This window comes from Doryrhamphus excisus, chromosome 16 (assembly GCF_030265055.1).
Source record: "Doryrhamphus excisus isolate RoL2022-K1 chromosome 16, RoL_Dexc_1.0, whole genome shotgun sequence".
Classification (NCBI taxonomy): Eukaryota; Metazoa; Chordata; class Actinopteri; order Syngnathiformes; family Syngnathidae; genus Doryrhamphus; species Doryrhamphus excisus.
The window spans coordinates 742,501-769,908 of NC_080481.1; the positions used below are offsets into that span (position 1 = coordinate 742,501).

The window sequence follows — 27,408 nt, forward strand, 5'->3', positions numbered from 1 at the left end:
CGCTCCATACCTGAAAGACAAATGATGAATTGGATTTATATTCAACATTGACAATTATGTTATTACTGTTGTGCTGTCACTCAATAATAACTCCAATTAGTGAAAGAAAGATTTATTGTCATAGTTCAATGCTACCTTTTGTCTCTGCATCATATTGAGAAGATCTCCAAAAGGTGACTCCTCTGGGTTATCGAACGCCAGCAGTGCCAGTGTCCTCTCCATCTCAGTCAGACATTCTCGGCTCTCCTCCCCCTGCTCTGCTAACTGAGACTGGGCAAATTCGAGGGCCGCTTCAGTCTCCCTCAAACGAATGAGCTCGATGAGATGCTGTTGCTGCAAACACAAATTAAACAAGAGTCAAAACAACACGATTGTGAATACACACAAGTGATGTCTGCTGAATGAGCGTTTAACCTGCAAGTGAAAATAAAGATAGCGATTTGTATCCAGCAGTTCTGGATGTAGACTGTTGATCAGGGAAATTGCATCCTGGATCTGCCCCTTCAAGATCATTTCTCTAATCTTAATTCTTTCATCGAGGGACTCCAGGTCGACACTTGGCTCAATCCCAGACTCCATTCTGAACTTTTCCGCTGCCTCCTTGAAGCCCTCTGTTGAGCAAAACAGGAACTCGGTTCATCTGTCACTCAAGTACTATACCAGAATAGATACTTGACATATACAGACAGCAATATTTAAATGGTGTTAGAATTTATACACAAATAAATTACTTAAAATAATTAAAACATTTGCATTAGGTACACAGTGCAATAAAACAGTAATGAATGTCACAATGATCATAAGGATAAGCAGAGGATAACGTCAATGTGAAAGCTACTATGTTGTAATGTTTCTATTTATGTGTAGAAAGATAAACCATATATTTTGAATGCCTCACCTGTCACCAAATAGTTCATAATAAGTCTGTTCATATCAGCTCTCTGAACATGGACATTGTTGAGCTTATCCATCCATTCGTCCCTTGTTATGTCGTCTGGTTTCTCTGTATAGCTCATGATGAGAATATCCTTAAAAAACAGGGAATACATTACAACCGTGAGTGCCCAATTTTATGATGTTAAGAAGTATTCAACGTTATTGTTACGTCAATAATAATAAGATCGTCATTTGACAGCAATATGTCATCGGAAATATAAATTCAGACGCTTCGGGCCTCCGATAAAAACACAACAATGCGGCCTGGCTACAGGTACTGCTACTCAAAACAAACTCAACTTCCGCTTTGATGTGGATATACATCTTTCACATCCTTTCCAACGGCTATCAAAGTACGCCTCATTGTTAATGTAAAACTTACTAATGTAAAACTCCAATGAAAATAGCAGCATTATCTATTTTACATTACCTGAAAATGATACCGTTACCTCCGAGCATTAGCAAGCTCGCTAACTATTTAGAGCGGCGATAGCTTCTTCTTCGCCTTTTTTTTTTGCTCGATTTGCTCATTTGTGGTGCAATGAGCTTAAACACACCACTACTTCCCTCTAGAGTCAATTTACGGTACTGCGACAAGTGCAAGAACTGATTTATGTTTTTCGCTCAGAGAAATACTGTATTCATTTACTCCGTTTTTGTTTTCTGAGTAATGCCACGTAAAATATAAATACTTGTATTTGGGGTGTAAATCTGTAACACGTGATTGAAACAAATGTGTGTACGAAAAGATTGTTGAATACAATAAAAATAATTAAATTACAAACAATGCTCCGTTGAAGATTATTTAGATACATCGTTCTTCATTAAAAAAAGTGTTTTAATATAAAACAACAAACGGTATGCCCAACATAGAAAAAAATCTCGATACACATTACATGCTAAAATGATCAATGAGAAGCAAACCGTTTAAGTTATTACAGTTATTTAATACCCAAGTGTGTATAATGTAGCGACCCCGATGTGTGTTATAGAATGTCTGACTGTTTCAGGTGGCCATGAATGCACCAGGGGTGGAGGCGTGTCGTTGTGCGGGAACCAGGAAGGAAGCACTAGTGTAGTTACATGATGTGTTTTGGTGGCGTTGTTACGGCCGACAGTAGCCATTATTGTCTACAATAAAAAGCTTGTTATTGACCACAGTCGTGTGATTTCCATAGTCACCGACGCTACAATATAATTAAAAAGTCGTAATTAATGTCGACAATTACAATGTAGAAAACACTTCTATTCGTAGTTTGCCATTCATGGGCAAATTCAATAAATTTCTATTAGCTTGTGAGGACAAGGGCTAAAATGAAAAAAAGAAACAGCAACAAGTCCCGCCCTTTTCCTGAGTGACGTCTCCATGGAAACAACACAACGAAACATGCCATAGAAGTCAGCGGGAGTATTTTATCAGTCAAACAGTGGAGTAGCGCCACTGTTGTACAAAAAGGTAGGTGATATCAATAGGTAATTAGTAAGATTATTCTTGGAGATAGCCTTTATTATATATAAATATTTATCAATTAAATTTATTATTATTTTATTATTTTTATTATGATATTTTAGTCATGTCAATTGTTAATGTAATTGCAAACTTAACATAAAAAAATTGTAATTTTTTTTTTTTTTTTGCCAGACATGACGACCAAGCCCAAATATACACACAGTGCACTTCTGGAGCATCGATGGAGGAAAGTGCAACAACAGCGACTCCATTTACCAATGTACGTTTTCACCAGTATTGAGTCATATCCACAATAATCCTAAATATGTGCTCGGACTTTTGATCATTTTGCAGGCCAGTTGGTGTCCTGCAAAGTGACAACGCCATGGCCGTGTCCCAAGCAGTGGATTCTTACAGGCAGACCAAAGAGCAGGGTCGCGCTGTGTGCAGCCCATCACCAGAGCCTCACTTCCCTTCTACTGTAGGACATATCTCCAAAATAACTATTAGAACTCACTCACTCACAAGTGTGTAGCAGCAACACAATGTCATTTATCTTGGTACCTGCTTTACAGATGCAAAGTAAGGAGAGGACACAAAGGGTGAGTTTACTGTTTGAAGTGAATTTCTCAAAAATAGAACTATCCTTTTTTTTTCTTCTGTAGCTCAGTGGTTAAGAGCGATCAAAACTAGGACTGATAGAGCAGCGACACACAATAACCTGCAAAGAACACTATGTAGATCTTCCAGAATCTGCACCTATTCCAGCTGTCTTGCTAACACAAAGGTTATTCAGCATGAACACAAAAGGTGTCCAGTGTTTATGTAACACAAACAGTTTTTTCATTTATAAGTCGCTCTGGAGTATAATTCGCAGGAACAGCCAACCTGTGAAAAAAAGTGTGACTTATAGTCCGGAAAATACGGTATTCTACTCTGGTCATGCTAACATGTGCCAAGAGAGGTTGTCACACCATTAAAATGTTATTTTTCTATAGTTAATGCAGAGTTAACCACATTTAATCACAGACAGACTTTTTAATACATCTACAGTCATGGAAAAAAATATTTTTTTTACTTTATTTCTTTACTGTAATGTCTGATACAACTAAATGTACATTCGATTGGGCAGATATAATGCTAATAACATAAATAGCTCGTTAGAGTTTCATGAATGAAAAAAGAATGAGCATGTGACCGCTTTACAGATGAACTACATATTCCTGAAGCAGTGCATAGAAAGCCGGCCGGTCTTTCCAATCCCTCAGCATTGGTTGAATTCCATCGATGCCAAAATCCCTCCCAAACTCAAAGACAGCTGTCAGAAAAACAAAATCCTGCAGGAGCTCCTCAGGGAAGTCACTGACAACTTCCATGATGTCATCGTCAAGCACACAGGTACGGACAATGATCTGTGAGTGTGTACTGTACATCATCTATGTATGATTACATTGTATGTATTTGTTGAAGTGGATACATTCCTAAAGAATCCAGAGTGTGAAGAAACTACCTCAGAAACACATACACCTCTCCCACCGGAGTGAGTGTTTAAATCACACATATGATTCACCCTCAGCTTGTTGTTGCTTTTGTAAAAGAATTGTCTTTTGTAGCATTCTTGAATTTTCCCAAACACGCCACGAGACCTTTATCACAAACCGGAACCTGATGAAGGAAAATTTGCACGTTCTGCATCCCATTATGCAAACTATTTTGGATATCGGCCACACAACCTTTTCTTCAATGGTTTTGGTGGATCTTTCTGGATATAGGTATGTAAAAAAACAATTCAATGATCAAGTACCCGTGGTAATGTCTCCTGTTAAGATTGAACAAAGTGGTGTATCATCATGATTCAGGGCTTTGGGACCCGTTGATTCCAATGTACTGCAGAAAGATCTGGCAATAGAGTGCGAGACAACAGAACAGAGCATCATGGATACCTGGTTCCCTAAAGTCATCAATTTATTAACTAGTCCAAAAACACTGGGATCGGTTCAAGAAGAATCCCTGGATTCCTTCTATGACTGCGCATGCACCCTCATCTCCAATCAGGTGGAGTTGTCTTACATACATCATCTCATCATCTTTTGGTTTGTTCTTTTCCTCACTTACATGGTCTTTTTGCTGTTGTCAGTTGAAATCCCTCCTCCAGAGGAGTGTAGAGGAGTTTGTCTACCCATTTGAACCGAGCAACCACCACTTCTTGCCCCTCTTTCGAATGGCGCTGACGTTGAATGAAGAAAAGATGGAAATAGGCCCCACCTTACAGGAACTGGAAGCAGATGTTTTTGAAATCCTTAATGCCATCACAAGTACACTGCAGGTAAGATAACGTGTTAGCGATCATGAAACAAAGTGATTTTTTAAAATACCTTCATGAAGTACTTTTTGTTCCAATACATTTGTATTGTGTGTTCATCTGCAGAAAGTGCAAACAATCCATTCATGGCTGGAAAAATCCACCTCTGCATTTGTGGATGCCAAGACCCCTGAACACACACTCACTTGGGCTCATTTCACCGTGAAAGCAACTGTGTGTGACAATCTAAAAGAACCAGACAAATATTTCCAGAATTACGGTAACATAAACATAATTTTGAAAATGTAATCATTCTAGAGGATATTTTTTAACACATTATTATATTGTAGTTGACGACTATGACTGGTTAGTCAATGGAACGGCTCAGACTCGAGTTGAGACCTTTCTAGAAGAAAGCCATTCATTTGCTGAATATATTCAGGTAAGTAATGACCTTTAATTGACCTGTATGCTGTATGATTTAAGAATTGTTCATCTCCATATTCTTCCTTATTTCACAGCAAGTGGATGAGTTTCGTGACTTGTCAAGGAAGATTGAAAACCTTCCACCCAAAGCTCACTTTGGAATGGTCCAACTGGATTGTGAGGAGCTGAATCACGGACTGGCTAATAAATCTAAAGCCTTTGCTGAAATACTAATCAACAAAATGATAACCAAACACTGTGAACAAACTCTACAGTGAGTCTCTTGTTATTATTATTATTTTGTAACCACAAAACAGCCAAGAAGGCATGCATGTGTCTTGGAATCACCCACCTTTGCGTGTGAAATATTTTGTGTTCGATACAAGGACGTGCCGTGACTTTGAAACCATCCGAGAAAACGCTTTGAAAGTACCTGACACAACAGACGACATGGCCAACATGATTGAGTACATTGATTTAACTAAGACAAAGGGTATTACGCTCCTGGATGAAAAAATAAAGGTAAAATCCCTTCTTGTTTGCACGTGGATGATACTATCACCATTCACACCAGTTGCTCTCCTGATTTAACAGAAAGCCCACAGCAGACTGAGCTACCTCCTGGATGTCCACATATTTGAACCTGAACACCTAGAACTCAATTCAACCGTCTTTATGTGGCCATTGAAAATCCAAGAGGTCTTTGAACTCAGCGATGCGGTACTATGGTCTCTTCTGTGTAGTTTCCAAGTATCACTGAGAATTGGATAAAACAAAAACTATCGTTGCCTTTCAGCTTTTGCAAAAGTCCAAGAAGACAGCCGAGAAAGAGATCCTTGCTAAAAGAGAAAACGTGATGGTACATCTGGCCAAGCTGGAACGTCGGATTGAAGAATTCCCTCACTGTTCCGAGCTTGATATGGTGCAGCAGGTACAGTGAATTATTACCCCCCCCCACCAAGAACAGTATTTTACAGTTACTCCGCATAACCTTCTGTAGCTCAGTGGTTAAGAACGATCAAAACTGGGACTGATAGAGCAGCGACACACAATAACCCGCAAAGAAAACTTTGTAGATCTTCCGGAATCTGCACCTATTCCAGTTGTATTCCCTTGGATTTGTGCTTCGATCTAATTTATTCCACCCATGCCCTGCCTCCAGGCATGCCAACCCGCTGTGATTGGTCAAACGCCCAAAGTGGTGCATCCCATAATCAGTTCCCAGTTCCACATCCCAGTCCAAAAGGAGTAGGAAGAAGCAAAGCTTATTAAATCCTACCCCTCCATCTGGTACTTTTACAACCAGTAACTGGTACATTTGTTCACTTCCTGCTTTCCTAATATAATTTAAGTTATTATTTTTTATTGTTTATTTTTTAAATTAATTTTTAATTATATATATATTTTAATTTTAATTTTAATTTTAATTTTAATTTTAATTTTAATTTTAATTTTAATTTTAATTTTAATTTTAATTTTAATTTTAATTTTAATTTTAATTTTAATTTTAATTTTAATTTTAATTTTAATTTTAATTTTAATTTTAATTTTTCACATACCAAAGTACATGGTGATATGCCCATACAATGACATAATGGGTTTTTTTCATTCATAAGTCACTCTGGAGTATAAGTTGCAGGAACAGCCAACCTATAAAAAAAGTGCGACTTCTCCTCCGGAAAATACGGTATTCTACTCTGATTCCAGTCATGTGAACATGTGCCAAAAGAGGTCTATATGTAACTACTGTATATCTAACAGAACCCTTCATCTTTTACAGTACATAGCAGATGTCAGAACAGTTCAGATGCTTCTTCACGAGGCCGAGGAAACCATTGTCGACATCCACAAAGATGAGGTTTTTCATCAGTGGGAACAAACATATTATCCTGAAGTTGACACCATCAGAGAGAGCGTGGAGCAGTACCAGAAGGTGTTTGGGTTCATATTCAAATGGCAGCGTGCAGAGAAAAGGTCTGATATTAGATGTATGCATTTCGTGATGTAATTCCATCAGTTCCACTTATGAGTGACATGATCTTCTCTGCGGACAGCTGGATGGATGGTTCTTTTCTGGAACTGGATGGTGAGGGAATGGAGGTAAAAGTGGATGAATTCTCCAGGGAGATCTTCAAGATGCTTAAGTATTTCCAACAGAAAAATAACAAGGCTGAACAGGAAACGAGGAAGTCCACTCGATCCAATGAACAACGTGACAGTAGCCCTACAGTCGCCCTGTGCAGCACTGTACTAGATCAAATCAAAGACTTCAAGGTATCTAGTGTAATTATTGTTTAAAATGTGTATATACGTAATAAGTAACAGCCTTATTTGTTCTAAATGATTGTACAGGAGTATATACCTTTAGTATCTGTCCTGTGTCATCCGGGTATCAGAGATCGCCACTGGAAGCAAATGTCAGACATTGTCGGATTTGACCTCACTCCTCACACTGGTACAACGCTACGGAAAGTTCTCCAAAACAACTTGGCTCCTTACCTGGATGAGTTTGAGTCAGTCAGCGCTACAGCCACTAAAGTAAGAATTTAAAAAAAATGAGTTTTTTTTTTCTTTGCCCCAACTGAAAATGTCAACATTTTGAATTACCTTTTATGTATCTTTCAGGAATTTTCCATGGAGAAGGCCATGCACACCATGGTCACCGCTTGGGATGGTGTTTCTCTCCAGCATCAGCCATACAGAGACACTGGTGCGTCCATCCTGACTTCTTTGGATGAAATCCAGGCAATGCTAGATGATCAGATTGTGAAAACTCAGACGATGAGGAATTCACCATTCATCAAGCCGCTGGAAAAGGAGGTCAAGGTTGGTATCAGTTTGGTGATAAAATTCTCCAGGACCACTTGAAGTAAATTCCAACTCCCCTCGCATGTTAGTTCATCTCCACTTATGAGGAGACGGAATCAAATCACAAAACGAAAGTCCTCCCCGATTGTTGCATCCCAGAGCTTTTTGCAGATCTCCTTAGATGGGTGTGAGCTGGACCGGGACCTTGTTCCCGTACCAGATACTTCCTCCATCCATCCATTTTCTATGCCACATATCCTCACTCGGGTCATGGAGGCGGGGTACAGCCAATCGCAGGGCACATACAGACAGACCATCATTTGTCAATTTAATAAACAATTGATTGTTTTTGGAATCTGGGGTACTAGAGCTGGGATTTTCGGCTCTTTGGGAGGAACCGGATCTTGATGAGCCGTTCCTTTCAAAGAGCCGTTCAAAAATTGGCCACATCAAATTGTCCATAGGTATAAATGTGAGTGTGAATGGTTGTTTGTCTATATGTGCCCTGGAATTGGCTGGCCACCAGTCCAGGGTGTACCCGAAGACAGCTGGGATAGGCTCCAGCACCCCTACAACCCTCGTGAGGAAAGGTGGTAGAAAATGAATGAATATCTAATCCAATAATAAATAGTAGATTCCTATTATTTTGAATGGCTTTCACCCAAAATGTTATACTTCTCTGCAATTTAGACTTGGGAGGAGCGTCTTCTTCGCATTCAGGAAACCATTGATGAGTGGCTGAAGGTGCAGGCTCAGTGGCTCTACCTTGAGCCCATCTTCTCTTCCCAGGACATTATGCAGCAAATTCCAGAAGAAGGAAGACTCTTTCAAATTGTTGACAAAACCTGGAAGGACGTCATGCGGCACTGTGTTAAGGACTCAAAGGTGGCTTTCACCATCATTTGTGGTAACCCTGTGGTCTGTCTCTGACGTATGGTCTATTGATGACAACAAGTTTGAAATCTCTTCCTTAATACCAGATTCTTCAGGCAACCACAATGCCTAACCTGCTAGAGAAACTAATAGAGTCCAACTGCCACTTGGAGACCATCATGAAGGGACTAAATGACTATCTGGAGAAAAAGCGTCTGTTTTTTCCAAGGTGCGCGATGGAATTGAACTTGTATCTGTTATATATATTTGTTCATCCCAAATGTCAATAATTGTCGCTTTGCTGCCAGGTTCTTCTTCCTGTCCAATGATGAAATGCTGGAAATTCTTTCTGAGACCAAGGACCCACTGCGTGTACAACCCCATCTGAGGAAGTGCTTTGAGGGTATTGCCAAACTAGACTTCCTCCCAAACCTTGATATCCAGGTAGGCATCGGTGGAGTGGAGTGTTCCATAGCAGCAGGACAGCCGCGTGATGGATGCCGACTGTTTTTATCCAGGCCATGTACAGCAGTGAAGGGGAGCGTGTTGCGCTAATTCAGCTCATCTCCACAGCTGAGGCCAAAGGATCGGTGGAGAAGTGGCTGGTGCAAGTGGAAGAATGGATGATTCGCAGTGTCAGGGATGTAGTGGACCGCTCCAGAACGGTGAGATCACTTCTCCTAAACAAACGTAATTAAAAAGCATATGAACATCTACATAAGGAAGTGGATCAACACTACAGTTGGAATGGAATGTTTTGACAGGCTTATGCTGAAACTCCACGGAACCAGTGGGTGAAGGAGTGGCCCGGACAGGTGGTGATATGTACCTCACAAATGTTCTGGACCTTAAAGGTCCATGAAGCCATCAGGACGGGGGCTCAAGTAAAGTTTAATATTCACCTTCTTGTTTCCAAAAATGAAAATTGAAAGTGAATTAATACAAATTAATACAAATTGTGATAAAGTATTATGGTAATAATGTCTTTGATGGCCTCTGCAGGGTGTGAAGAACTACTACCAGCAACTCCAGAAACAGCTGAATGACATTGTGGGGCTGGTGAGAGGGAAACTGCCCAAACAAACACGGATTACTTTGGGAGCATTGGTGACAATCGATGTCCATGCCAGGGATGTCGTCATGGAGCTCATTGAACACGGTACCTCATGGCACAAGGTTTACTGTCTAAAAAAGTACGCCTTTCAAATAAATCGTATTTCTATGCATTCTTGACAGGTGTGACCAATGAAAGCGATTTCCGCTGGCTTGCCCAGCTCCGTTACTACTGGAACAACGACAATGTTCGAGTTCGGATTATAAACTGTGATGTTAAGTATGCATACGAGTACCTGGGGAACTCTTTTCGTCTGGTCATCACCCCGCTGACTGACAGATGCTACAGAACTCTGGTAAAATACCAAAGTGACTTTATTGGCAAACGTTTGTTATTTGGATAAATGTTTCAGTTCGTGCCTTGTCCAGATTGGCGCTTTTTTCCTCCACTTGGGTGGTGCACCCGAGGGTCCGGCTGGAACCGGAAAGACTGAAACCACCAAGGATCTAGCCAAAGCGTTGGCTGTACAATGTGTGGTCTTCAACTGTTCCGATGGACTGGATTATCTTGCTATGGGCAAAGTAATATCACACGGAAAGTTGAACTTCATCCCATCCCAATTTGTACATTTCACTAAAGTTGTTGTGATGTTATTTGTCAGTTTTTCAAAGGTTTGGCTTCATCTGGGGCATGGGCATGCTTTGATGAGTTCAACCGTATTGAGCTCGAGGTCCTGTCTGTCGTGGCCCAGCAAGTCCTCTGCATTCAGAGAGCTATCGAGATGAAGTTGGAGTACTTTGACTTTGAAGGAACCATGCTTAAACTCAATCCCAACTGTTTTGTGTCCATCACCATGAATCCTGGTTACGCGGGACGCTCGGAACTCCCTGACAACCTCAAGGTCTTTACACAATAACACAATGCACGGAACCTTGGTTAGTGTATATATTTTTATCACTAAATTGGGGAGAAATTGATTTGGCTCGCATACATTTTGGTTATAGCACGGACCTTCTGGAACAGATTAATGATGCTAACCAAGGTTCTATTGTACGCATGAGCAATTTTCACATTTCATCATTTTTATTTTAATCACAGTTCGGACTTCAAATAAAGTTTTGGATTTTAGCAGGTTATAAGATGCTTTTTGCAATGATTTGATGAATATTCCAAATGTCTTCATTGTTTTGTGGTCCTCAGGTGTTGTTCCGAACAGTGACCATGATGGTCCCCAACTATGCACTGATAGCAGAGATCTCTCTGTATTCATATGGATTCCTCAATGCCAAGCCTCTATCAGTCAAGATTGCAATGACTTACAGGCTCTGTTCAGAGCAGCTCTCCTCACAGTTCCATTATGATTATGGCATGAGAGCTGTCAAAGCTGTACTTGTGGCTGCGGGAAACCTCAAGCTCAAGTATCCAGATGAGAATGAGGACATACTGGTATATGTGCTAAGTTATGCAAGAAATGATTTTAACGTTTTTAAATCCCGTGGTCTGTTTCTTGATGGCTTTTCTTCTGTTGTTAACGTCTAGCTTCTGAGGTCCATCAAAGATGTTAACGAGCCCAAGTTTCTCTCTCATGATATTCCACTATTCAATGGAATCACCAGTGATTTGTTCCCTGGCATCTCCCTCCCTGAAGCTGACTATGAGGTAAAATATGCCATGCCTTTTGCATGTACATTATCCCCAAATAGGAGACACTGTATTCATATTTGCTGCTGCATATTTTTAAAATGGGGATGTTCAATATTGAATTGCAAAGCTTTTGAAAACCTTTTTTCCTAACCTTGGCTGAAAATGGCACCAAAGATTACAGATTTATCATAAAGTAACTCTAACGATGAGGGACGGCAGATATTATGGGCCAACTATAATTGTGGTTTATTGACGCTGAGCGGATGTACGTCAACATTACCGCCTGAGGGGGCAAAAGCAGCTGTTGTGTGAAAGTGAATGTTCTCTGCTTGTTAATAAAGTGATTGAAGTGCATTGTGGGTCTCCTTAACCAATAGTAGTATTCTACATTGGTCTCTTGATGACAGTAACTATACATGAATGAGACAATAGCCACCAGGAAGTACGCTGTCAATCCTAAGGCGTGAGTCTATCGTGTTTTTGATGACTTATTTTGTGTTATTATGTCTGCTATAGGGGTGCTATTTCATGTGTGCAAGGCTCTAATAATGGTAAAAATGTATTTTAAAGGTCATAAATATGTTTTCTATTCCACTTATGAGTATTGAATCTTACTTCATTGCAATTATGTCTTTGCTTTTTATGTCTTTGCCAGTTGTTTTTGGAGGCTGCAACAGAGTGCTGTACAAAACACAATGTACAGTCAACACAAATCTTCATAGAAAAGATGATCCAGACATATGAGATGATGATAGTCCGGCATGGGTATGTTCTTTTGCCTGCAATGTTTAACGTTTTGAATGACAAAGTCAACACAATCCTGCATGAAGGTAAACCTTTTCTGGTTCAGGTTCATGCTGGTGGGGGAGTCATTTTCAGGTAAGACCAAAGTGCTTCATGTTCTAGCTGACACACTTATTCTGATGAACGAAAGAGGATACGGGGAGGAGGAGAAGGTCATCTTCAGGACTCTGAACCCAAAGTCCATCACCATGGGTCAGCTCTTTGGACAGTTTGATCTTGTTTCTCACGAGGTGGGCCTGCACCCCCCCAACCCCAACCTCATGTATTCAAACTGGACCCAAGATCTTCTTGTCTGCTTTCCAGTGTTTTCTCATTCTTTGTTTATTGTTAGTGGACAGATGGGATTGTGGCCAACACATTTCGGGAGTATGCATCATCTGAAACGCCAGATCGTAAATGGGTGGTGTTTGATGGTCCCATTGATACACTTTGGATTGAGAGTATGAACACTGTGCTGGATGACAATAAGAAGGTACACCGTACACATTCGTTATATTTGATTGTGTTTTGTGGTATTTATGGTTCTTACCATCTATGTTATTTATCATTACATTACAGTTATGTCTAATGAGTGGAGAAATTATCCAGATGTCCAACCAAATGAGTCTGATTTTTGAAGCAATGGATCTGTCACAGGCCTCTGTAAGATTTGAATAAGATCATTGATTTTTTTGTTGACATTTATTGCTACTTAGTAGCTTTAGCACTTATAACAATACTGGATAACCGACTTACTTTGTGATATTGCAGCCTGCCACGGTCAGTCGATGTGGTATGATCTACATGGAACCATCTCAGTTAGGATGGGAACCTTTAGTGATCTCCTGGATGAACACACTTCCTGAGGTTCTGCAGAGTCCTGACAATATCAACCTGCTGCAAGAACTCTTCCACTGGCTGATGCCGCCTACCTTCAGGATGCTGCGTAAAAACTGCAGGGTGAGTAACAGTAGTTCTTGGAATCATTTAGACACCACAACCCAAAGACCATTGGGGTTTGCACCAATTAAAAGTGAACCACAATTCAATGTTCACTAACTGTTTTGCTTACAGGAAGTTGTCTCGACCACCAACTGGAACGCAACTGTATCTTTATGTAGACTGTTCGAGATGCTTCTAACGGAACCACTAGAGACAGAGACAGGAGATAAAATTATTCGCACCTGGATCATGGTATAGTTAGGATGAATATTATAAATAAATGTTTGTAGTAAATCTTGGTAACCTCCCTAAGCGACATATTTGGTTTACACCGATGCCATTTGTCTTCCTTCTGACTGCAGGCAGCCTTTACCTTTTCCTTGGTGTGGTCAGCGGGTGGCAGCTGTGATTCAAACAGCCGGGATAAGTTTAGCGACTTCGTCAGGGATATTGTGTCTGGAAAGGTGGAGAATCATCCCGTTCCTGTTATTGTAGGGAAATGGGAATGCCCGGTGGATGAGAAAGGCCTTGTGTATGACTATTTCTACGAGGTACCGCCGACTTTCATCGGTCATCAGTTTTTTTTGGCCTTGTGTAGAAACATCTCAGTGCTACTCCGATATCCTTTTCAGTTTAAAGGAAAAGGAAAATGGGTTCACTGGAACGATGCCATCAAAAATGTCAGCCTGGGAGACAAAAACACCAAAGTCCAGGACATCATCGTTCCCACCATCGACTCGGTTCGCTACACCTACCTCATGGACATTTGCATCACCAATGGCGTGTTAGTATCCTAATGGTGGAAGGGACATGAATCAGGCCTACCCCAATGAGGTCAGATGCATGAATTTGCCCTGTATGCTTTCTGTTCTTCTGCCCAGGCCTTTGCTGTTGGCTGGCCCTACTGGCACTGGAAAGTCCGTGTATGTGAAGGAGATGTTGATGAACACTCTGGACAATGACCTCTTTTTACCTCTCATCATCAACTTTTCTGCCCGCACCACGGCCAACCAAACACAGGTCAGCGTGCGGCATATATATTTTAGCCTGTGGAAATCCTAGCATACCAAAATGAGGGTTTTTTCATCGTAATTGTGTCCTATTTTTTCAGAACATCATCATGGCCAAATTAGATAAGAGACGGAAGGGTGTGTTCGGCCCCCCCATGGGAAAGAAATATGTCATCTTCATAGATGACGTGAATATGCCAGCACTGGAACAGTTTGGAGCTCAGCCTCCCGTGGAGCTTCTTCGACAGTTTATGGATCACAAAAAGTGGTACTAGATGTTGGATATTTACTGTACAGAGCATGGAGGAGAAGAGGATGGAATGCAATGCCCGACTAATCCGTTGTCCTCTGGCAGGTATGACCTGAAAGATACTTCCGGCATTAAATTAGTGGACATCCAGCTTATCTCAGCCATGGGTCCTCCTGGTGGTGGAAGGAACGCCGTGACGTCTCGCTTCCTGCGTCACTTCAACATTTTTAGCATCAATTCTTTTAGTGATGAGACTATGGTTCGCATCTTTTCCATCATGGTGGCCTTCTATCTTAAAAACAATGACTTTCCGCCTGAATATTTCACCGTTGGTAGCCAAATAGTGACAGCCACTATGGAAGTGAGTCTTTGGGATTTGACCAATACTCTCGTATTCCCTCATACTCTCATCTTGTCTTTGTGTAACATGACGAATCTCTTCATGAAGGTTTACAAAAAAGCCATGGAGAACTTGCTTCCGACGCCAGCCAAGTCTCACTACACTTTTAACCTGCGGGACTTCTCTCGAGTTATCCAAGGCTGCCTGCTGTTAAAAAGCAAATCTCTGGAGAACAAACGCACCATGATTCGCTTGTTTGTCCACGAGGTCTTCCGTGTCTTCTACGACCGTCTGGTGGATGACAAGGATCGAGCATGGTTCTATCAGCTGATGAACACCATCCTGAAAGATCACTTCAAGGAAACCTTCAACCAAGTGTTTGATCACCTGAAGCAAGGCAGTAAAGTATGTTGATTCTAGATCATTTGTGATGATGCGTAGAGTTGAAATGAAATGTACTTTTTATCAGTTGGTGGAGCAAGACCTGCAGATTCTACTGTTTGGAGACTACATGAACCCTGACGCGGAGCCTGAAGAACGCCTGTACGCTGAGGTGCTCTCCGTAGAGAGCTTTGCCGAGGTGGTGGAGGCGTGTCTTGTTGAATATAACCAGATGAACAAGAGCCGCATGAATCTCGTCATTTTCCGGTAAATGGGTATTGGAATACTGAGTCAATTACTGTAAAGAAAAAATATGTCCATTACATCAAATGCACAACTAGTATTTGTGTAGCAATGTGTTGAAAATGAAAGAACTCGTGTCTGATGTAGCTATGTCTTGGAGCACCTGTCCCGTATCAGCCGTGTGTTGAAGCAGCCAGGAGGGAATGCTCTGCTCGTAGGCGTGGGAGGCAGTGGACGCCAGTCCATCACTCGATTGGCCACGTTCATCGCCCAGATGACTCTCTTTCAGCCCGAGATCTCAAAGAGCTACGGCATGGTTGAGTGGAGAGATGACCTCAAGGTCAGCTTTGTGGTTTAAGGCGTTTTTCATGGTGTGACACAGTGAGCCTTTCCTCAAACAAAATGTACTACGTGATACTAATACATGATAAAAGGGTACTGGTTTCACGAGATCTTGCGAGATTACAATATGACAGGATTTATTGCTCAGAAAAATATATGTTTTTAATATATATTTTATTAATATATATTTAATATAGATTTTAATTTACATTTTAATATATATTTTTAATATATATATTTAAATTTTATTAATTAATTAATTAATTACACAATAACTGAAATTGAACTTAATAATAATAATAATAATAATTGTGATGAGAATCAGCACCTCCAAGTCTGAGGTCTATGCTGGTCCACCAGCATAAACCAGCATGGAAATTATGCTGGTTTATGCTGGTAAGTGCTGGTCCATTAGCTGGTCCACCAGCTAAACCAGCATACACCAACATGGTCCAGCAGCTAAACCCGCATACACCAACATGATCCACCAGCTAAACCAGCAGACACCAACATGCTCCCTGGTGCCATCGGGACCTGCAAATACCCAATACCCATAAGTCCATCTTGCTGCCAGTATAATACCCCAATAATACTTTTCATATTTCCCCAGACTGATTACTTCCATAATCTCATTAACGTCATATTTTTCAATCCCTGCTTTAAGCATACTTTTGTGTCTCGGATATGGCAGTAAGTCTTAGTACGCATTAAAAGTACTGTAAGTGTTGTGTCATTTTGCTTTCATTCATACAAACCCCCCCCTCCCCATGTTTTCCCAATAATACAGAAACTGCTCATGCTTGCTGGGGTGAAAGGTCAAAGAACAGTTTTTTTGCTCACTGATGCCCAGATCAAAGACGAAGCTTTTCTAGAAGATGTAAACAGTGTCCTGAACACAGGAGAAGTTCCCAATATGTTTGCCATGGATGAGAAACAGGAAATCATTGAGGTATGACACTAATATGATTTCATTCATCTTCATCATTTGTTACATATTTGAAGTCACTGAGATTATTAACGTTCCACTTACATTCTTACATTAACCTCACTTATTTGACTCTTTGCAGACGGTCCGCCCCATTGCCCAAGGGAAGAATAGGGCTGTAGAACTGAGCTCTTTGACTCTGTTCTCCTTCTTTGTGGCACGCTGCAAGGAGAACCTCCACATTGTTGTGGCCTTCAGTCCGATTGGTGAAGCCTTTCGTAATCGTCTGCGGCAATTTCCTTCTCTTATTAACTGTTGCACCATTAATTGGTTCCAGGTACTAAATATCCATGTTAAATTCTACACAATATCAAATAAGCCGATATTAGTAAGCTAAGAGACACTTTTCCTTGTGCTCCTGTTGTACTTTATCTTGTGTGTCCTTCCAGCCTTGGCCAGAGGAGGCGCTAGAGCGGGTAGCCAACTCGTTCCTGAAGCCTCTGAGGATGAAAGATAATGAACAAAAGGAAGTCGTACCAATCTGCAAAACATTTCACACCTCTGCCAGCCAGCTTTCACACAGGTTTGCCTGATCCCATTTCTAAACATTTTCATCCATAGAAAATCATACCAATTTAAGCATCTGTATTTTTATGCTCTCAGTGACATGCTGTTTACCTTAGTATTGTATTGGGGAAACTATTGTGGATGCAACTTGTACTTTATTGCGATGGAGTCGCAATGGCTCAAATGTGTTCCCGGGGTTATCCTCACCAAGGTCGCTGTGGTATGCTGGAGCCTATCCCAGCTGACTTCGGGCGAGAGGCGGGGTATATCATGGTGTGGTCGCCAGCCAATCACAGGGCATTTTATGTGCCAGTTGCACTAAATGTTGTGTAACCATTCCATAATGAAAGGAAAACAAACTATGGATCCTTGTCAGTGAACTGAAATGCCAGCATCGCTATGACGGCCGGGGCTTGTTCCTATCACTTTGAAAAGTGCAAAAAGTCTGCCAGAGACAACCCGAGAGCTGGAGCGATCTGTGATTTGATGATGGAAATGATTGAAGATGGGTATTGGTCTTGAGTAGCAGGATGTAATCAGTATATATGTAATATGTATCATGCATCCATAATATACTGTTTATGTTGGTACTGTCTGCAGATTTCTCACTGAGCTTGGCCGCCATAATTATGTCACGCCTACATCCTATCTGGAGCTAATGGCAGCTTTCAGTCAGCTCCTCACCATGAAAAGGGACGCAGTCATGAAGGCAAAAAGGAGATACACAAACGGTCTAGAAAAACTAGCTTTTGCTGAATCTCAGGTACATGCAGCACCCGGGATTCTTTTTCGAATCAGGAAAATCTGATGCTGGAACAAAATGCATTTTCATCCTGTTTCTGTGAAGGTTGGTGAGATGAAAGTGGAGCTGGTGGAATTGCAGCCCAAACTAAAAGAGGCACAGATTGAAAATGACAGGATGATGAAGGTAAATACAGCACGTGACACTGAGTTCCAGTGGCACCAAAGTCATCCTAAATATACCAATCCCTGGTAATGACCAACAGGTGATAGCAGTGGAATCTGTGGAGGTGGAAGCTACGAGTAAACTCGTGCGTGTGGAAGAGGAGGCCACAGCTATTCAAGCCGCTGAAGCTCAAGCGCTAAAGGATGAGTGTGATAGTGAATTGGCCGAGGCCATCCCTGCCCTGGAGGAGGCCACCGCAGCCTTGAACACCTTAAAGGTGAGAACCCTCCAAGGTGGGCCAACATCAGCCTTCATGCGTGTCTTTGCTTTATGGACATTTGAGTGCGTTACCTTCTTCATTGCAGCCTGCTGACATCACCGTTGTGAAGTCCATGAAAAACCCTCCCTCGGGAGTCAAACTGGTGATGTCAGCTGTGTGTGTCATGATGGGAAAAACACCGGACAAGATTGCGGATCCTGCTGGGTCGGGAAAAAAAGTTGGTCTAAAAATATACAGTATCATCACATAATGTTATAATAAAATGTCTGTGAAAAGAACTAATACAATTCTAAACACAGCAATGTTTTTCTTTCTTGCCTAGATATTGGACTACTGGGGTCCGAGCAAGAAGCTGTTGGGTGACATGAACTTTTTACGGGATCTTAAAGAATATGACAAGGATAATATTCCTGTGAGTTTCGGAAATCATCATTCTCCCGACATTAAGCACAACCATTAATATATTTAAATGTTCTACACGGTCAACAAAGTGATAGTATGACATATTAGAATTAGGGCTGTCAAGCAATGAAAGTATTTGGTTGCGATTAATCAAATTAATCACATTTTGGGTCCATAGTTAACTGACAATTAATCACATTTAATCGCAGATAGAAATAAGTCCCCATCTATAATAATTAAGGGAAATCTATGTGGTAAACGACAATGATAGCTACATCGAATGTATGTAAAGGGATATACATTTCATTATTTATGGCTCATATTATTTATTTATGAACTTTTTACGGGACCTCAAAGAATATGACAAGGATAATATTCCTGTGAGTTTCGGAAATCATCATTCCCCCAACATTAAGCAAAAACAGCAACATATCTAAGACGTTCCACACGTTTGCTAGTCACCAAAGTGAAATATGAATTATATCTGTATATCCTCTCTCTCTCTCGCTCTCTCTTTTACAGGAGGATGCAATACAAAAAATTCGTTCTACCTACATGACCAATCCTGACTTCAACCCTACTAAGGTGGCAAAAGCCTCGTCAGCAGCAGAGGGCCTATGCAAGTGGATCAAAGCAATGGAGTCTTATAATAGAGTAGTGAAGGTACGGTACTGGAATCATTTTACTTGTACATTGTTAAAAAAAAATGCACAGTTATATAGCTCCAGTTATATTCACCTGCGTGCTTTTAGATCGTGGCTCCAAAAATGGACAAACAAGCCAAGGCCCAGGCGACCCTGGCATCCGCCATGGCCGATCTATCAGAGAAGAGAGCCAAGCTGAAGCAGGTTGAGGACCGTTTGGCTGACCTGAAAAGAACATCTGAGGAAAAAACAGAGGAGAAAGCCAAACTGGAAGCCCAACGAGATTTGTGTCAAAGAAAGTTGGAGCGAGCTGAGAAACTCATTGGTGGTCTGGGTGGAGAAAAAACAAGGTAATCAATAATACTTTTTTCTATGTATATATGGATTATATGTATGTGTGTACATACATATATATATATACACACAGACACACCGTATAATTGCAAGGACACAATGCCACTGAGTAAACATCTTATTCTCAGATGGTCCAAAGCTGCTGATGATCTCCAAAACACATATGACAACCTGACTGGAGATGTCCTGATCTCTGCTGGTGTCATGGCCTACCTGGGCGCTTTCACAGCCAGTTTTAGACACGACTGCACCAGTCACTGGATCAATCTGTGTCAAGTAAGATTCCTTAGCAACATGCAAAAAGATGATCTTTCATATATTTGATCCCCTCACCTCTCTTTTCATCTACCCTGGCATGTCTAGACTCGGAACATTCCATCATCAGATGACTTCTCTCTCAGTAAGACCCTTGGAGATCCTATTAAGATTAGGGCATGGAACATTGCTGGGCTCCCCACTGACTCCTTCTCCATTGACAACGGCGTCATTACCAGTCATTCACGTCGATGGTGAGACCTTTACACAAAACTCAGTGTGATATATACAGTGTGTGTAGCCGACCGACGCATTAATTACACTAAAACATTGAATGTAATTAATGAAATCAATGATTTCCACCATCAATGTCATTTGAAATCCTATTGATTCATAAGAGCATCCTGAGATTGTCCTTGTTTATCCCTGTCCTTTTCAGGCCCCTGATGATTGACCCTCAGGGTCAGGCCAACAAATGGGTGAAGAATTCAGAGAAAGAGAACAATTTAAATGTGATCAAATTAACAGATGATGACTACATGAGAACTATGGAAAACTGTATTCAATTCGGAAGCCCTTTGCTGCTAGAGAATGTACTGGAAGAGTTGGACCCGTCACTGGAACCTCTGCTCCTCAAACAAACCTTCAAACAAAGTGCCTAGAATGAGACACAGCATCCCAAAGATGCAGAACTTGGGATGTCAACATTTTTGTCATGCTTGTTTTCAACCAGGTGGGGTAGAATGCATCAAACTGGGGGAGAGCGTGATTGAGTACTCCCCCGATTTCCGCTTCTACATCACCACCAAGCTGAGGAACCCTCATTATCTCCCCGAACTGGCCACCAAGGTGTCTCTGCTCAATTTTATGATCACCCCAGAGGGCTTGGAGGACCAACTGCTGGGAATCGTGGTTGCCAAGGAAAGGTACTGTCGCCGTTGGTCCACTGACTTTTGTTCGACTCCCCTGCAGCTTTTCTTCCGCTGCATCTGCTTCGCAGGCCCGAGCTGGAAGAGGAGAGAAACGCACTCATTCTGCAGTCGGCTGCAAATAACAGACAACTCAAGGAAACGGAGGACAAGATCCTGGAGACACTAGCGTCCTCAGAAGGAAACATTCTGGAAGACGAGAGCGCCATTCAGATCCTAGACTCTGCAAAGATAATGTCCAACGAGATTTCCAAGAAACAAAAGGCACGTGCTACGTGCTCCACAAACACAATCTGGCTTTTGTCTGGGATTTCTTACTACATAGCATTCTTGTCTATGAATTTGCCAGATTGCAGAGGAGACTGAGATCAAGATAGCAGAGTCCAGAGAGTGTTACAGAGCCATTGCTAAACACTCCTCTGTCTTGTTCTTCACCATCGCTGACCTGACCAACATCGACCCCATGTATCAATACTCTCTCAGCTGGTTTGTCAACCTCTACACAAACTCCATCCAAGATAGGTGAGCCACGTTTACTGTGTAACTCACAAAAGGATGCGTGAGATCACATGGCGACGTTGATGGGACCGTTTTCAAATGTCAATTCCACAGTATCATATACTGCTGTATGTCTTCGGTCTCTGATGTCATAACAACCTGTTAGTAAATGCCATGCAATTGCCTTGCATTCGTTGCAAAATGAAAACAACATCAGGCGATATCATACTTTTGATATCACTTGGAGCTTTTGGTATTTATTTGACTGTTGAATGTTTATGGTTGAGGCTAAAGCAACATTGAACTGGATTGTATTGAGAAGCTCCCCCTGTTTCCGTTTAGTAAAAAGTCCAAGATCCTGGAAAAGAGGCTCATGTACCTGATCGATTACTTCACCTATAACTTGTTCTGCAACGTGTGTCGATCGCTGTTTGAGAAGGACAAACTCCTCTTCTCCTTCCTTCTCTGCTGCAATCTACTTCTGTGAGTACCATTGGTGTGATAGCGACTCGCTACTTTTGGATAGGAATCAAACCGATACTGATATTTCCATCAGGGCTAAAGAGGAGATTGAGTACAGTGACTTGATTTTTTTGTTGACCGGAGGCGTGGGTCTGCAGAACACAATCGCTAATCCCGATCCGAGCTGGTTGCAGGACAAGAGCTGGGATGAGATTTGCCGAGCAAACGAGCTTCCCGGTTTAAAAGGAATACGGTAACTCAGTTACTCTGGGATTTTTGTTGGCTCCTTCCTACCGCTCAGCTTTTCTCCTTACAGTATGGACATGAATGTGTTTATTTCACAGAGATGCTTTCATTGAGGATGCAGAACTTTTCAAGCCTATTTTTGACAGCAAAGAGCCAAGCAACACCCCTGTGCCCTCACCTTGGTGCGATCAGCTGAATGAGCTGCAGAAGATGATCATCATCCGCTGTCTCAGGCCTGATAAGATTGTGCCGGCCGTACACAAATATGTCATAACTAAACTGGGGAAGAATTTTGTCCAGCCTCCTCCCTTTGACTTAAGTAAGAGCTACCTGGACTCCAACTCCACCATCCCACTGGTGTTTGTGCTTTCTCCTGGTGCTGACCCCATGGCTAGTAAGTTGGGAAACTTCATGTCATCTTGAGGACAATGAAACTGACCAGACGCTAACCGTTCACAGGCTTGCTGAAGTTTGCGGGCGACAAGGACATGGGTGGTAGCAAGTTCCAGTCTATTTCCCTCGGGCAAGGCCAAGGACCCATCGCGACCAAAATGATATCCACGGCCATGCAGGACGGGACTTGGGTATGTTTGCAGAATTGTCACCTGGCGGTTTCCTGGATGTCCACCCTGGAGAAGATCTGTGAGGAGTTTAGTCCCGCAATATGCCACCAAGACTTCCGACTTTGGCTCACAAGCTATCCTTCTCCCAAGGTAAAGGGCAACATGACGTTTTCCAGGATGCGCAACAGCTCAATTTTCTACGGTTCTGGACCTCCAGCTGCTCTCTGTCTCCTTCTCTTTTGGACCAGTTTCCAGTCACCCTGTTGCAGAACGGGGTGAAAATGACAAATGAACCCCCAACAGGACTTCGGCTAAACATACTGCAGTCGTACATGTCAGATCCGGTTTGCGACCAAAACTTCTTCAATAACTGTCCTAATAAAGAACCGGTGAGTTGGGGGCGTTGGTAGAATGACTTTGTCGCGTATTCCATCGCTGCCCCTTTTCTCCAAATACCCGGTCTCAATTTACCACGAGGTACAAAAACATACAGTAGTTACTGAAGAACTAACGAGGAACTAACGACTAAGGCCATACAATTTGAGTAGTCACTCAGGAACTGATGAGGAACTAAGAAGTAGTGGTTAAGGTTAGGTAGGTTTGTTCCTCATGAACTACTGTACGTTTGTGTACGTTATTGTAAAGTGTTAGCAAATACCTCTCTATTTTTCTGCAGATTTGGGAAAAGCTCCTGTATGGCCTGTGCTTCTTCCATGCGCTTGTTCAGGAGAGGAGGAAGTTTGGTCCGCTGGGCTGGAATATTCCCTACGGCTTCAATGAAACCGACCTCCACATTAGTATCAGACAGCTCCAGGTGATCATTCAAAGGCTCGCTGCTAAGATGGCTACCGTCACATACGTCTAAATGCACGTCACGTGTCTCCCCGTGTAGTTGTTCATCAACGAATACGACGAGGTGCCCTTCGAGGCCATCACTTATCTGACCGGAGAGTGCAACTATGGAGGCCGTGTGACAGACAACTGGGATCGGCGCCTCCTGAACACCATGTTAGCAGACTTCTACAACAAGGATGTCGTGGACAAACCTTCTTATCCTTTCTCACCCAGCGGTGACTATGTCGCACCTCCCAAATCGGCCTATGGAGACTACCTCCGGTTTATCAAGGTAAACATGACATGACACGTGTTTATTAGATCGGCAGCTGAGTAAGCGTTCCTTTCTTACGTACCAGGAGCTTCCGGTCAGCCAGCACCCAGAAATATTTGGGATGAATGAAAACGTGGACATTTCCAAGGATCTGCAGCAGACCAAGCTGCTGTTTGATTCACTGCTGCTCACTCAGGGAGGAGGCTCTAAGGGAGGGGGGGGCTCTGGGAGTGACAACACGCTGTATGACATAGCAAATGATATCCTCTCTAAGGTAGGAGCTACTGTATTATAGCTCTTCATTTGTTTCACTTGACAAGAGCGTTCACGGTCCCAAGAGTTAGGCCACCACTTCTTCTGTTCGCCTTACCTGAAGAGTCTTGTTTCATCTCTTTCTTTGTCCCAGATTCCCCCAAATTTTGACATTGAAGCATCTCTGGCCAAGTACCCGGTTCTCTACAAAGAGAGTATGAACACCGTGCTTGTCCAAGAAATGGAGCGCTACAACACGTATGAACATACTCACTCTTTACAGAATGATGGCAAATAAGTCCTTTTGCTATGACCGTATTAGCGTATTTGTCCTCCCCAGGCTGTGTAGTACCATCCGTGTCAGTCTTCAGAACTTGCTGAAGGCCCTCAAGGGTTTAGTGGTGATGGATGCCGAGCTGGAGGGAATTGCGGGGAGTTTAATAGTGGGCAAGGTCCCAGAGAAATGGGCCAAACGCTCGTACCCGAGCCTCAAGCCTGTGGGGAGCTACATCTTTGATTTTCTGACCAGGCTCAAGTTTTTGCAGGTCAGTCACCGTGAACTGACACCAAGATGTCTTCTCTGTTTGTCCACATTTTCACTGTAACTTTATGCGTCTTTAGAATTGGTACGACTCTGGTAAGCCCAGCGTGTTCTGGCTGTCAGGCTTCTTCTTCACCCAGGCCTTCCTAACGGGGGCTACGCAGAACTATGCCAGGAAATATAACATTCCCATTGACCTGCTGGGCTTTGACTTTGAGGTCAATATGCATACTTTTAATCTTTAGCACAATCAGTCATTAGTTGTCAATTTAATGGCTCGTGACGGAACTTGTTTTGACCATTCCATGTGTGACGTTGTCATGTGGTTGTTTAGGTTCTTCCCATTGAAGAGTCAGGCTCGCCCCCTGAAGATGGTGTCTATATTAATGGACTGTTTCTTGATGGAGCTCGATGGGACAAAGAAAGGTATCGTTGCCGCCACCCGGGTTTAATTATGGGCATGCCTGCATTGCGGAGCCCACATTATGGGCAGCCCATATTAAAATATTCTTGTTTGTTTCTCTCCCCAGTTGCAGTTTAGTTGAGCAGAATCCCAAAATCCTATTTGTTTCGATGCCCATTATCTGGATAAAACCCAGTAAGTATGCATGTGAAAGATCACTAATATCACTAATATCACATTGATGGCTCTTGGATGACCTATTATTTCATGAATGAATTATTGACTTTCCAAACCAACACCTCTCAACACAAACAATCCATCAACACCAAGAACTACATTTTGCCCATCATCCACAATCCTTCTGGTCGGCATGGCAACTTGACTGCCGGTTGAGAGTCAGCATCCACTGCTTCAGTTTGTCCAGATTTTTAGTTGGTCGCGTGTTGAATTCCAAAGTTGACCGGATGTTTCAGCTTATTGCTGCAAACGTCTACTACACACGTGTGAGGCATGATTTATAACAGGGGTGGGCAAATATTTTGACTTGTGGGCCGCATTGAGTTAACAAAATTGTCTGGGGGGCCAGAACATATATTTAACACACTAACACACACACACACACACAATTTTATGCTTATAATTTACTTTGAATTATTCATCTAATTTTATCTGAAAAGTGTTATACTATCAGCTGTATGTTCTAATGTTCCTTTTTTCCAGCAGCACTTTAAACATCAGACCACATCAAACTATGTCATTAAATTTTATTTTATATATATATTTTTTTACTAAATAAACATCCGACTTGCAAGTCATGTTGCCAGTTTGTATGTTAAAAGTTGAACTACTTAGAAAGCAACTGGCGGGCTGGATTCAAACGCTTGGTGGGCCGCATGTGGCCCCCGGGACGTAGTTTGCCCACCCCTTCTTTACGTGAATGTGACATCTTATGGAAAAATTACACAGGGCTATATTATGTGAAGGCAAAAGCTAGGCTGCTTGTTTTGTGACAAAATTATGACATTATTTCATTATCAGCTGAATGTTCTCATGTCCCTTTTTTTCAGGAGCACTTTAAACATTTAAACTATAATTTAATTTTACAATTTTTTTTTTTTTTTTTACTAAATAAGACATCCAACTTGCAAGCCATGTTGCCAGTTTGTATGTTAAAAGTTGAAATACTTAGAAAGCAATTGGCGGGCCGGATTCAAACACTTGGTGGGCCGCATGTGGCCCCCGGGCCGTAGTTTGCCCACCCCTGATTTATAACCTAGTAGGAACTTTTCCAAACTCTAATGCTTAGTAGTGGCCTGAGGCGCTGTGAGCAAGATTCTGTGTCACAACGCCAGAAAAGCAGATCCTCTGTATTGTTTCTATAGCTTATTTAATATATTAATTAATATAGGTCACAGTATGAAACTGGAAAGTTAGTGGCAGCTTTGGGTTTATTTTTTTTTGACGGCTTTAGGGGCAAAATAAAGGAATTCCATTCCCTGCATTATTAGCTCACTCATGCAAACAGTAATCACTAACTTAACTCATGTCTAACGTAAGGATTGTGGATGACGGGTAACATAAGATAACATAAGAAAATAATAATTAAAGTAAAGTAAAGCAGTAATTCTTACCAATACAAATGTTGTCTGTCATCATATTATTTACTTTGCCTCCTTTTCTCCACCATGCAGCTAAAGACGTCCCAGAAGAGTCCGATCGTCGCTACGTTTGTCCTCTTTATAAGACCAGCGAGAGGAGGGGGACCCTCTCTACGACAGGACATTCCACCAATTTTGTCGTTCCTATGATGTTACCCACCGCCAAGCGCCCTCAACACTGGATCAAGCGTGGCGTGGCGCTACTCTGTCAGCTTGATGACTGAAACCACAACCGGCCCTCCGTCCATCTATTTCATCCATTTTCATCGTCTTGGTCACATGACTGGTCACCAGCCAATCATAGGACACATATAGACAAACAACCATTCACACTCACATTCATACCTATGGACAATTTGGAGTGGCTAATTAACCTAGCATGTTTTTGGAATGTGGGAGGAAACCGGAGTACCCGGAGAAAAAGGGTGGAATTGAACCGTTGTCTCCTAGCTGTGAGGTCTGCACGCTAACCACTTGACCGCCGTGCAGACGTTTCTAAAACATGACTATAGAATTATTTGTTTTTATTTCTTTTTGGGCTGCACGGCGGATGAGTGGTTAGCACATAGGCCACACAGCTAGGAGACCTGAGCTCGATTCCACCCTCGGCCATCTCTGTGTGGAGTTTGC

The 27,408-nt window shown here is 42.0% G+C and overlaps 2 protein-coding genes and 2 long non-coding RNA genes across 7 annotated transcripts in view; 1 reads left to right on the top strand and 3 right to left on the bottom strand.

The window, feature by feature from the left end:
• The window catches only part of LOC131104458 (glucose-induced degradation protein 8-B homolog), a 2,192-nt gene extending 678 nt beyond the window's left edge, over positions 1–1,514 (bottom strand). Inside the window, exons 1-5 of the mRNA XM_058051655.1 lie at positions 1,367–1,514; positions 899–1,028; positions 415–611; positions 136–333; positions 1–10 (exon numbers count right to left, since the gene is read on the bottom strand). The exon at positions 1–10 is cut by the window's left edge and continues 678 nt beyond it. Coding sequence (XP_057907638.1) covers positions 1–10; positions 136–333; positions 415–611; positions 899–1,016 — 523 coding nt within the window. The 5' untranslated portion in view covers positions 1,017–1,028; positions 1,367–1,514. The remainder of the gene's footprint in view (positions 11–135; positions 334–414; positions 612–898; positions 1,029–1,366) is intronic.
• A 516-nt stretch (positions 1,515–2,030) lies between these two features.
• On the top strand, positions 2,031–27,383 carry LOC131104964 (dynein axonemal heavy chain 12-like). 3 transcript variants are annotated; one of them, XM_058052696.1, is made up of 74 exons: positions 2,031–2,392; positions 2,579–2,666; positions 2,741–2,867; positions 2,962–2,988; positions 3,595–3,784; positions 3,857–3,926; positions 4,000–4,158; positions 4,246–4,441; positions 4,524–4,712; positions 4,815–4,968; positions 5,039–5,130; positions 5,210–5,388; positions 5,501–5,636; positions 5,709–5,834; positions 5,911–6,045; positions 6,895–7,088; positions 7,169–7,388; positions 7,467–7,652; positions 7,740–7,940; positions 8,613–8,807; positions 8,903–9,024; positions 9,104–9,239; positions 9,314–9,460; positions 9,560–9,679; positions 9,798–9,954; positions 10,032–10,204; positions 10,278–10,430; positions 10,511–10,750; positions 11,050–11,295; positions 11,389–11,508; positions 12,149–12,258; positions 12,344–12,527; positions 12,629–12,769; positions 12,856–12,939; positions 13,048–13,236; positions 13,351–13,470; positions 13,581–13,769; positions 13,851–14,002; positions 14,100–14,238; positions 14,330–14,496; positions 14,584–14,839; positions 14,927–15,223; positions 15,288–15,466; positions 15,590–15,782; positions 16,572–16,733; positions 16,852–17,046; positions 17,159–17,292; positions 17,877–18,039; positions 18,124–18,204; positions 18,284–18,460; positions 18,549–18,680; positions 18,786–18,875; positions 19,388–19,528; positions 19,618–19,859; positions 19,992–20,139; positions 20,227–20,372; positions 20,558–20,772; positions 20,852–21,044; positions 21,119–21,311; positions 21,397–21,569; positions 21,888–22,028; positions 22,102–22,260; positions 22,352–22,647; positions 22,713–22,966; positions 23,065–23,205; positions 23,493–23,630; positions 23,709–23,942; positions 24,010–24,198; positions 24,331–24,434; positions 24,517–24,721; positions 24,798–24,935; positions 25,052–25,143; positions 25,248–25,315; positions 26,812–27,383. In XM_058052696.1, exons 2-74 carry the CDS (start codon positions 2,581–2,583, stop codon positions 27,000–27,002), a joined length of 11,811 nt encoding a protein of 3,936 aa, XP_057908679.1. In that variant the 5' UTR covers positions 2,031–2,392; positions 2,579–2,580; the 3' UTR covers positions 27,003–27,383. The 3 variants fall into 3 exon arrangements, with proteins under 3 accessions (XP_057908679.1, XP_057908680.1, XP_057908681.1); XM_058052697.1 differs by lacking the exons at positions 22,102–22,260; positions 22,352–22,647; positions 22,713–22,966; ... (6 more) ...; positions 25,248–25,315; positions 26,812–27,383 and having other exon boundaries at positions 23,709–23,913; XM_058052698.1 differs by lacking the exons at positions 2,031–2,392; positions 2,579–2,666; positions 2,741–2,867; ... (11 more) ...; positions 5,911–6,045; positions 6,895–7,088 and having other exon boundaries at positions 7,268–7,388; positions 7,511–7,652.
• On the bottom strand, positions 6,890–7,934 carry LOC131104969 (uncharacterized). The gene is made up of 3 exons (XR_009119858.1): positions 7,722–7,934; positions 7,614–7,638; positions 6,890–7,519 (listed from the first exon to the last, which is right to left on the bottom strand). It is a non-coding gene; the product is annotated as an uncharacterized LOC131104969 (long non-coding RNA).
• On the bottom strand, positions 16,785–27,073 carry LOC131104968 (uncharacterized). Of its 2 annotated transcripts, XR_009119857.1 has the most exons (5): positions 26,752–27,073; positions 20,197–21,125; positions 19,604–20,130; positions 18,535–18,660; positions 16,785–17,209 (listed from the first exon to the last, which is right to left on the bottom strand). It is a non-coding gene; the product is annotated as an uncharacterized LOC131104968 (long non-coding RNA). The 2 variants fall into 2 exon arrangements; XR_009119856.1 differs by lacking the exon at positions 26,752–27,073 and having other exon boundaries at positions 20,197–23,930.
• Positions 27,384–27,408: the final 25 nt, after the last annotated feature.